At 54.5% G+C, this 9,922-nt stretch overlaps 2 protein-coding genes across 2 annotated transcripts in view; one reads left to right on the top strand and one right to left on the bottom strand.

Moving 5' to 3' along the window:
- Positions 1-1,229, top strand: part of LOC104540705 (testis-expressed sequence 2 protein-like) — a gene marked incomplete at its 5' end in the record, with an annotated part of 3,526 nt that extends 2,297 nt beyond the window's left edge. The window contains 4 exons of the mRNA XM_010184571.1: positions 4-166; positions 207-232; positions 362-482; positions 1,104-1,229. Coding sequence (XP_010182873.1) covers positions 4-166; positions 207-232; positions 362-482; positions 1,104-1,229 — 436 coding nt within the window. The remainder of the gene's footprint in view (positions 1-3; positions 167-206; positions 233-361; positions 483-1,103) is intronic.
- A 1,003-nt stretch (positions 1,230-2,232) lies between these two features.
- RPL3L (ribosomal protein L3-like) lies at positions 2,233-9,389 on the bottom strand. The gene is made up of 10 exons (XM_010184570.1): positions 9,354-9,389; positions 8,344-8,536; positions 7,554-7,722; positions 6,557-6,692; positions 5,517-5,703; positions 4,837-4,997; positions 4,655-4,756; positions 3,920-4,015; positions 3,351-3,470; positions 2,233-2,289 (listed from the first exon to the last, which is right to left on the bottom strand). The coding sequence occupies exons 1-10, from the start codon at positions 9,387-9,389 to the stop codon at positions 2,233-2,235; spliced, it is 1,257 nt and encodes a 418-aa protein (XP_010182872.1).
- Positions 9,390-9,922: the final 533 nt, after the last annotated feature.

The raw sequence follows: 9,922 nt of genomic DNA, 5'->3' as shown, positions 1-9,922 counted from the left end.
GAGCCGGAAAATCCTGCGCTTTGTGGATAAGATCGCCAAGTCCAAGTACTTCCAGAAGGCCACCGAAAACGAGTTCATCAAAAAGAAGATTGAGGAGGTTTCCAACACGCCGCTGCTGCTGACGGTGGAGGTGCAGGAGCTGGCGGGCACCTCAAAAAGAAGATTGAGGAGGTTTCCAACACGCCGCTGCTGCTGACGGTGGAGGTGCAGGACCGCCGACGGACCGTGTCTGGTACCAGCTCTCCTTCCTCCATCCCCATCCTCATCCTCCTCCCAGCTCCCCTTGCTCCCTGCAGCTCAACCCAGGAGCTCTGGGGTTTCGGGACATGCTGCTTTCTGCCTCTTTCCTCTGCCCTCGCAGGTACAGCTTCCGAGTCCCACCCCAGCTGGAGCTGAAGGTGCTCCCAAAACTGGGCGAGAGGGAGGTGACGTTCCTCCACGTCACCGAGTGGATCGAGAAGAAGCTGCAGCACGAATTTCAGGTGCCTGCTCTGTTAAAGGGCTCAGCAAACCCTGCTGGAGCGTGGGCATTGGTGCAATGAGGGATAATCAGGGTTGGGCAGGGTTATCTCTACAAAAAGCCAACATCTGAGAGGGCTGGTGCTCTGGGCATCAGAAGTGCTTGAGGAAAAGCCATCTCCTCCCAGTATGTGCAGCCCTGGCCCAAACCAGGGGCATTCAAGGGCTGAATTCACACATCCACACCAGTTTGGGGGTGTCTGGGAGATTGACCATCACTGGCTTGTTTTTAGCCTCTCACCTTTGAGACCTCTGGTCAAAGAGCAGAAGTATCCCCACAGATATTTAGGTACCCAAATCCCCCCAAAGTGCTGCTCCCTGCCACGGCCACCCTTGAAGCTGTACATTTGGGTAAACCAGGCGAATTAAAACTGCTCCTGCTGGTCCCCACCTGAGATATCCAGAGCCTGTGGTCCTCTAGGGCCAGGTCCAGTGGCTGATGAGGGGACAGAGCCCAGGACCTTCTGCTCACAGCCCCAGTCTCTGACCCAGGTTTCTGTGGTTCCTGCCAAGGCCACTTCATGAGCCACACCAGTGGCATTCCAAACCACTTACTGGTTATTCTGGATTCTTCTTTCCTTCAGAAAATTTTGGTGATGCCGAACATGGACGATCTCATCATTCCCATCATGCGCTCTGGCCTGGATCCTCAGCCACCCAGCGGGGATCAGCCCAGGGACCTCCCAGCCAAGGGGGAGAGGAGGCTCTGAAGCACGGCCCCACGGGCAGGGGCAGAGACGCTGCGCTGAGCTCCGAGACCTCGCTGGGACACGGAGCCACTGACTGCACCCATGGCCGTGCCCTGGGGTCTCAGCTTCCTGGTTCATCTCATCCTCAGCATTTCTGGAGATGAGCCTCCTTAAATACTGCAAAAGCACACGCTCAGAGCAGAACCAGACCCCAGGGCAAGGGGTTTGCTGGAGACCCAAGGATTTCATGCACCTCCTACCAGGTTCCCAGGGCTCCTGGGCAAGGAGGCGGCTCTGGACCAGCGGAGGGCTGGGCTTTCCACTGTCTGGTTCCCAAAGAGGGTGCGGGACGCCCGCAGCGGTTCTGCACTGCAGGAGTTGTGATCACCGCTGATCCGAGGCACCGCAGCTCCAAGACACATCGCACCCTCCCCGCAGGCAGCTGGACTGCAAGGAAATGGGTGGGAAATGAGTCCAAAATCTGAATAAATCCATCACTGCTCAGTCGTACCTAGCAGCCATCTTATTGTGCACAAGTTCCCACGTGTGCTGAGGACGCCGGCCGCGATCGTGGGGCTTTGCACAGAGAGAAGTCCCTGGGTCACACTTTGAGCTCAGCAAAAGGAGCACCTGGGTGTGTGTGTGGGAGGCTGTGCAGAGGCAGGTAAGGGGGAGGCTCTGCTTTCCCAGCAGAAACTGGGGCAGAAGTGCTGGTACCTGCTCTGCTCTCCTCTGCGAGAGGAAATCTGTGGTTTGGGGGAATGCAGGCAGTGGGAAAAAATCCCCTGAGCAAGGGAAAGGGAGGATCCAGAGGGCACAGTAGACACTTGGCTGGCCCAGTCAGTCCCAGTTTCAAGTGCTGCTTGTCCCATCCCCACCTGCTGAGGAACTGGAGGACACTGCTGCACACAGGCAGCGCTGAAGACAGGCAAGATGCCCCTTCAGAAGGAAGACAGGGAGCAGGCATGGCTCAAAGCCCCTTTATTGAACGTGCCCAGTGAGGCAGCCTTGCATATCTCAGTCCTTATGGCTCCTCCTGCACCCCTGGCTTCCCTTTCACCAAGTGCTTCTTCTGCGGGCCCTGGAAGAGAGCAGAGAGGAGAGGTCTCAGTGGCAGACATACCTGGCCTGCAAGTATGACTTATGTGCCTCTACTTCCAGCCGAATGGGAAGCTTTGCCACATTCTACGTGGGGGGAAACTCTCACCCCACAGCCAAAAATGGCAAAGAAAACATCTGCAAGCCGGTAAAACCACCTCCTGTCACCAAGATCCACATCACAGCTACTCAGGACTTGCAGCGCCAGCAAGAGCAGAACAGAACAAGCTCCTAACGCCGAGATAAAGGAAAACAGCTTAACCTCTAAAGAGCTCTGCAAAGGCACGGCACAGCCAATCCCCCAGCCCAGGGCTAAGGAGGCTTAGCCAGCTTCACGTGGGATTTCTAGCTGACAGGCCAGATCCAGACACGGTTTACGGCTGCGTGGTATCCAGGCAGTTGTTTCTCGCATTTCTGCTAGCTGAAGGCCTGGCTTACTTAAGGCTTCCTCAATTTCGCACTCGGGCTTGCGCTCCAACCTGGTGTAGGCTGCAAGAAACTCTGCTTGCTTTGGATTTATTTAAGTTTTCTTTTCTTTTTTTTTTTTTTTTGCCTTGGATTTAAGAAAAAAGACACCGCTTGGCCTTTTTGAAAGCTTCCTGACATAAAAAAATATCCCAAATCTGGGTCTGAATTTGACCCAACCTTTTCCTCTTGAGAACAAGAAAGTTAGAAATCACTCCAAAGAAATCAAAGCAGAGCTCAATTAGGGGTGAAAGGGACCATATGTCCAACGCAGAGCCTGCCAAGTTAACTGCTTGTTTAAAACATCCCGTGGTGAATGGAACATTCACCGTGGCCATATGGTGCTTTATTTGCTAGTTGGGTTGTCTTGGATCACTCACACAACCATCATGTTCTTCCTTAGCATAGTATCTGCTGTGAGAATTGAAGCCATGCCTGGCTTTTACGCAGGACGCTCCCGATCACTCGTTTGGCTGCTGTGGTATGGAGAAGCAGATGCTGGGTTGGAGGCAATCGGTTGCTTTAGCCCCGGCTGCGAGCGTGGCCCAGGAGCTGGAGCTGGCGCCGAGCGTAACTCACCATGAAAGCCCGCTTCTCCTGAGCTGTCTGGAAGCAGCCGTGGCCGAACTTGGAAGTGGTATCAATGAATTTGAGTTCAATGGCTTCCTGAGACCGGCGGCTTGTGTGCACCAGAAGGGACTGGAAAAGAGGAGTCACAGTGCATCAGGCTTATCTTTACAGAGAAATCCAGACATCTGCTCTGAGGGAAGCAGGGTTGAAGTATCCCAGGTACATCAATTAGATAAATATATCCACCAGAGTCTGCTTTCTCAGAGAAACGCCCCGGTGCTCAGGTGCAAGGTGATGCCTTGGATTGCAGAGCAGCTCTGAAAGGAGCCTGCTCTTCACTTAGCATTTCATTTCCTGGCCATCTGCTGATGGCCAAGGTTTCCCATTGCAGCCCTCAAGGGCTCACAGCTCCTGTCTCCAGAGAGACACACACTCGTATGCCACACACCTTCTGCAACAGAGCAGCAGGGACCCGGCCAGTCTCCCTGCCCAACATTTGGAGGCAGTGGCATCCTCCATGTGAATCTGTTTGTGGAGAGCTACAGCTCATCCTGCCCCTGCTCTGGCTGTGCTCTTACCTTACGGAGGGTGAGCACACGCTTCTTCGTGCCCATGACGCAGCCTTTCAGCATGAGGAAGTCGTTGTTGACCTCTCCATAGTGAGGAAAGCCGCCCTGTGGGGAGAGGCAGAGAGAGGGTTGGCAGGCAGGAGAGCTGGAGGGGAGCAGACGTGCCCACAGGTGACATCTTTTAGGGAAGGAGAAGGTAGTGACTGCTGGTCCTTACAGCTAAACCCACCCTGCACCCTTCAGGTTGCCTGCTCAGGACCAGCAGAGCATGTCAGCCACACCGCCTGCATGATCCCAGCTAAGCAGCACCCCCTAAGAGCTGGGGAACCAGCAACGCTGCTTCCTTCCCTGGAGGATGCAGGTAAAGAGAGAGCAGAGCTGGCTAGATTCCCAAGTTAACAGTTTTTAATAGGTAAAAGTGATTTTTTAAACCAGGTATCCAGCATTTCTCTGTTAAGTATCAGGTTTTAATGACATTTATACTTATTTTTAAACAAAGTTCTCAGTTCCTGCCCAAGTTATCAGCTGAAAGTTAAATGTTTGCACCTACCAAAGGGCCTAAAAAACACCTCACAGAGATGGTTTGCCATGTCCAAAACATAAGCAAAGGAATCACTGCATTTCTTGCAGTGAATTTCATCAAATCATTTCCTATGCAGCTGTGTCCAGCCAAGGAATTACTTCCCTGGCTCAGATTCCCAAAGCCAGGGCCAGTCACAGCCCTGTCACCGCCTCAGCCCTTACCAAAGGCGTAATGGTTTTCTCCGTGACATCGTAGTTGGTCGAGGCGTTGTTCCTCACCACTTTGCCATCTTCCACGTGGATCCCGTGGCCGATGCGGTAAATCTAGGAACAGAAAGGGAATTGAGAAGGTGACTCCTCAGTTCTCCTCAGAAGGGGCTCTGAGGGGCCCAGCTGGGCCATACCTTCTTGTTGAGCTCCGTGCGGTGGTGGTAGCCCTTCTGGCCAGCCCGAGCGATGGAGTAGCCAACCCGGGCCGGGTGCCAGGCTCCGATGCAGGCAACTTTGCGCAAGCCCTTGTGTGTCTTCCTGGGGAGCTTCTTGGTGTGCCAACGGCTCGTCACCCCTGGAAGTGTGAGCAGACAGGGCGGTGAGAACACCAGGGAGATCCAGGGCTGGTGTCTGAGTGCTGGGGAGGGGAGAGTCTCATCATTCTGGGAAGACGCCGCGTTGGAAGGAGACCAAGAGCTGTCACCACCGTGAGAGGCCAGAGCACAGAACCGTTCTCACTGCTCTGATCAGCCTGTGATGTGTTCCTGCCGAGCACATCCACGCACAGAAACACCCACACCTCCCCATACGTGGGGTTTGTGAGACGTGCAATGGCTTGACGCACTCACAGCGCCTCTGAGCCTCCTGGGAGGACTCAGCGCAGCAAACACAGCTTTTACTGAGGTTAAGGAAACCAAACTCTGCTACAACAGAGCTGCATGTCATGGTTGAGGGACAGAGGCTCTTCGCTGCTCCCTGTGCAACAAGTTGGGTTCTCAGCCTGGCTAACACTCCCCTCCCTCAACACTACCTTTTGGGTGGTGCCACATGAGGACAGAACCAAGCCCTTGGTAAGGGTCTCCCTGCTCTGTACCTTTCATCCCGTGCCCCTTGGTCACGCCAATGACATCGATCATCTCATTCTGGCTGAAGACGTTGTGCACCGAAACCTGCTTCTCCAGCTTCTCACGAACCCAGTCGATCTTCTCGGCCACCGTCCCGCCGTTCAGCTGGATCTCCATCACGTGGGCCTTCTTCTGCCGCAGCGGGAGCAGCTTCATCTGCATTAGACAGTGCATTAGGGGAAAATGTTGCACCTCATGTTGCAGGCCAGCCTCGTCCTAACCTAAGAGCTAAGCACAGTGGTAACAGCCATGGTAATCGTCCCAGAGGAGCCCAGCACCAGAGCACTGTATGAGGCTGAGCACTGTGACCAGCCAGGATGCAGCTCTCTGCTTCCAGACTGAGCAGCTATTTCTAGTTCCCACCAAGAGGTGCCTCTGCTCTCTCCCAGTCCCAGTTCTCTGTGCAAAGCCCCTGCCAAATCACCCCAGTGGGACTTTGAGTGCCTGTGCCAGACATGAGGGAAGCCTTGAGCCAGCTTAGCTCTGCCCCAGACTCCAAAGCCGCTGTTAACCCCAAGGATCAGCACGAAAACGCGCCCTGTGTATCCAGCAATCAGCATCTGGCAAAACTGGGCCTGCCCCTGGGTTATTTTTGCTCAAACACTTGACACCAGTTGCTAATTTGAGGTGATCATGGGGCCTAAGATCCCTTGCTCAGGGATCACAGGGCTCACCACCTGCTGAGCCTCTGCGCAAAGTCTGCTCTCCACGGCGTGGGCGGGCTCCCCAGCGTGTCCCAGCCACAGCCCCCTCCTGCAACACCCCAGTAGGGACATCTGCTGAGCCCAGCTCGGAGGGACAGGGCTGATGTCAGAAGGCAGCTGGAAAGGTCAGCCAGCACCTCCCATTGCCTGCACGCCCTGTCTCACACCCTCTGACCGGCGTCTGCCTCCCCAGCCCTCTGTGACCCCTTCAAGACACCCCCGTGATCCCAGCTCCCAGGCCCTCACCACGGTCCCAAGCTGGGGCAGACCCCGAGCCCGCCTTACCCCCGGGGTGAGGCTCTGACCTGCGTGTGTGCAATGACACGAATGACCTTGCAGTACTTTTTCATAGCCGTAAAATCCTTCTCCAGCTGCTTTTTGCCATCCTCGTCCTGCCATTTTTTGCAGTACTTGGTGAACGCCTTCTTCTTGCTCTTGTGCCTACGACAAGAAGGGTAAAACATCCAGCAGAGCTGAACGGTGAAGTGCTCCCGTGCTCTGAGACAGCGCAGCGTGGGAGGACAGATCACCTCATCAGACACTTCCCCAGAGGCACAAGGTACCTGGAGGCACCCAAACCTCGCCTGGCTGCTGGGGCCACCACACAGGGCTTTGAGGTGGGAAGAGGAAAGTGAATTAATGAGCTGCAAAGACAGGCTGGGAATTCAAACCCGTTTTGCATGAGAAATCCAGTTGTCTCCCACTGACTGGCTCGGTGCCATCGAAATACCAGCGCAAAAATCAGAGCTAAGTAGAAAAAGGAGAAAACAGCCTCCAACAGGGATCAGAGGCACGTGGTGGGTGGATCTCAATGGCACTTTCACAGGAGACACGAGTCCTACAGTTACGAAACTCATGTTTCCATTTTCCTCTCCATTAGTGTGGGATCTGGGGCGTTGATGTTTACAAGGGCCAGGGGTCTCATTCAGCAGCAGTTTTTCCCCCGACAAATCTGGTTTTACTCCCTTCATTTGGTCCCCCAGCTCAAGTATTTCAGTTTAATGAAGAGTAGAGGGGCCCGACCTACACAGAGGAGAAGGAGCCTGCAGCACGCGCTGCCATATGATACTGTGGAGACAGCTTAGTCCAACTATTAGAATAAATTTCCATATGCATATGCTGACTCCCAGCATCTCTGTGCATGACTAAACAAACAGCAGTTTCACTCCACACGGAGCCAGCTGCCGGTAGCTGAGCTGTTTGCAATGCTGGGCATCACGGAGGGTGAATGTGGGGAAGATCTCCGAGGGTCTTCCCGCTTGCAGAGCCCCAGTGACCCTCCCCAGCCGCACAGGCACCTACCAGTTCTTGTAGAAGCGCCGCCTGCACTCATCGCTGATGTGCTCAGCAAAAATAGTCTTGAAATTCCTCAAGCCCTTGGGTGTATCTATGTACCCCACAACCCCCACCACCACCATTGGGGGGGTCTCAATGATGGTCACGGCCTCCACCTCCTCCCTTTTGGAGATCTCTGCAAGACAGCAAAGGGAAGTGGTGTTCAGCATCGTCTGGGATCAGCTCATTCGTGGTCCATGCCGTTACGGCGAGCAAGCAGCGTGCTGGGAGCAAGGCCACTCTCAGCTCTCACAGCCAGCCCCAGCCCTTCCCATCTCCCCAGTTTGATCCTCAGACACCGAATGGGTTAGACCCTGTGGCCCAGCACACCCTAACCCCCTGGCCCCAGGCTGGGGGAAGCCATTCCCATTGGATGGTTCCTGCTCTGGAGTTTGGCTCCAATCTTGTGGGCATCCCCGAGGGCAACATTATGAGCCCAGGGTTTGGCAGGTAATTACGCCACAGGGCCCTGCTGTCAGCAGGATCCACAAACCACCAGTCACCATACTGGTGTCAGGGCTTTCCAGGAACCCCCAGACTCAGCTTACCATGAGGTGAGCTCTCACCCTTCTAAACAACCCCTCCACCAGCCATGAGGTGGCCTTTGGCCATCCAAAATCTGGACACCATTACAGGAGATAGCCTGGAAGCTACGTGCTTCACCACTCATTCCCTGGAGCAGCCTTTCCCACCAACAAGGCTGCTCCCTCGTTTCCCTTCTGGATGTGGCTCCCCATTTCTGTCAGCCAAGCCTTACTGAGCCCAGGCCTGTGCACCTCCCGCACAGTGTGTGTCATGCCAGCTTTGTAGCCCAGGAAAGCCGTCAGGTGGACTGGTTTGCTGGGATCATCCTTAGGCCACGTCTTCACCTTCCCTCGGTGGCGGCGGCTTCTCTTGTGGGGGAGGAAGCCCAGGTGGCCATGCCTGGGAGCAGAGAATTTGCGGTGAGACTGCGGAGAGGAAGAACAGAAAAGATCAGCTTCACTTTCAGGTCCTAGAAGATACCAGAACAAATGGGAATGGGAAATCTCCCCTTTAACATCAGTGAATGCTGGGGGGATCCTGGGCTCTTCCTCGATTCCAACATGAGAAAGAGAACTCATAACAGGATGGGATTTTGTTGAAGTTTCCCTCACATGCATGGAAGAATTTTATTAAGTTTCTGGATAAATGATGCTGGTTAAATAAAACAACTTGAACACGATCTCCCTCCTCCTGCTGGAGGACTTTGAAGGAGAAATCTGTTCTTTAATAGCTTTGCCCTTCTGCGACGTTAATTATAATGATTTATTTTGTATTCTGCAGCACCAAAAGGGCCTGCTCAGAATTCATGGGCTTCGTGTCGTCAAGGCAAACAGCACCAAGCAAGCACGGCTCAGGACCAGAAGGAACGGGAAAGGATGCCCAAAGGAATCAGTAATAAGAACACGAGCAGGTTAAATACACACCTTGACAACCAAATTAGAAGAGCTAAATATATAAACCCCATCGCAAGGTCATGCTGAGCCAGGCAGGGAGAAAGCAACAGCGCTTTAGAGACACGGACAAGTTCTCACAGCATGAAGTTCAAGGCAGCTGGGGTCAGCTCAAGCAGCGAAGGGTTAGATCAACATCCACAACTCCCTCCTTGCTGAGCTCAGTCCCCACACCTGGGTGCACCTTCCAAGCTTATTTTCCAGCCCAAGTGGAGCTCTGTTGAGTTGAGCCTAATTTCAGCTGCACTAACACTGCCGTTCACCCGGCCCTGCTCCCTGTCCCCCTCCGCACAATCGAAAGGTAGCGGTGCTGAGCTTTACAAACCATGGGACGTCTTCAGCCCAGGTCAGCCGTGCAAAGAGGCCGTCAGGAAGCGCCTGCCCTGTCTCAATACTGAAGATGGTTATCGGTCTGAAGACACAAATTTAGCTCCTCGCTTCACCCGCTGCTATATTCATTTCGTACCGGGCCAAGCTGGCAGGTTGGATGTAACAGTTGCGGGGTGGTAAAGGTCAGCGGCCGCTGTCTCAGTTTACACCTCGCCCTTCTGAACTACTTGAACTTGAATGGCAGCAATTAGGGACAGGGGCCTAACGGGGCTGCTGACACCTGCGCCAGGCACCCCAAGCCGGCTGCTGTGGGTGAAGATGGACTAAAAACTCCTCCATCAACCCAGGCAAGAGAGAGGTTGTGATTCTGACTGGAAAAGAGATGGAGCCGACAGACCTGGCGGTGAGGGCGGGCTCCGCTGCTCCAGGCCGGGGTCTGAGGGCCTGGCCCCAGGGTGGCGGGGGAACGGGGACTACAGCTCCCAGCATGCACCGCGCACAGCGGGGCATGCGCAGAGCGGCGCCCTCGGA

This window comes from Mesitornis unicolor, unplaced genomic scaffold (genome assembly GCF_000695765.1).
Source record: "Mesitornis unicolor isolate BGI_N332 unplaced genomic scaffold, ASM69576v1 scaffold4175, whole genome shotgun sequence".
NCBI lineage: Eukaryota > Metazoa > Chordata > Aves > Mesitornithiformes > Mesitornithidae > Mesitornis > Mesitornis unicolor.
Note: the sequence above shows the minus strand (reverse complement) of the source record. Positions and strands in the feature narration are given on the sequence as shown.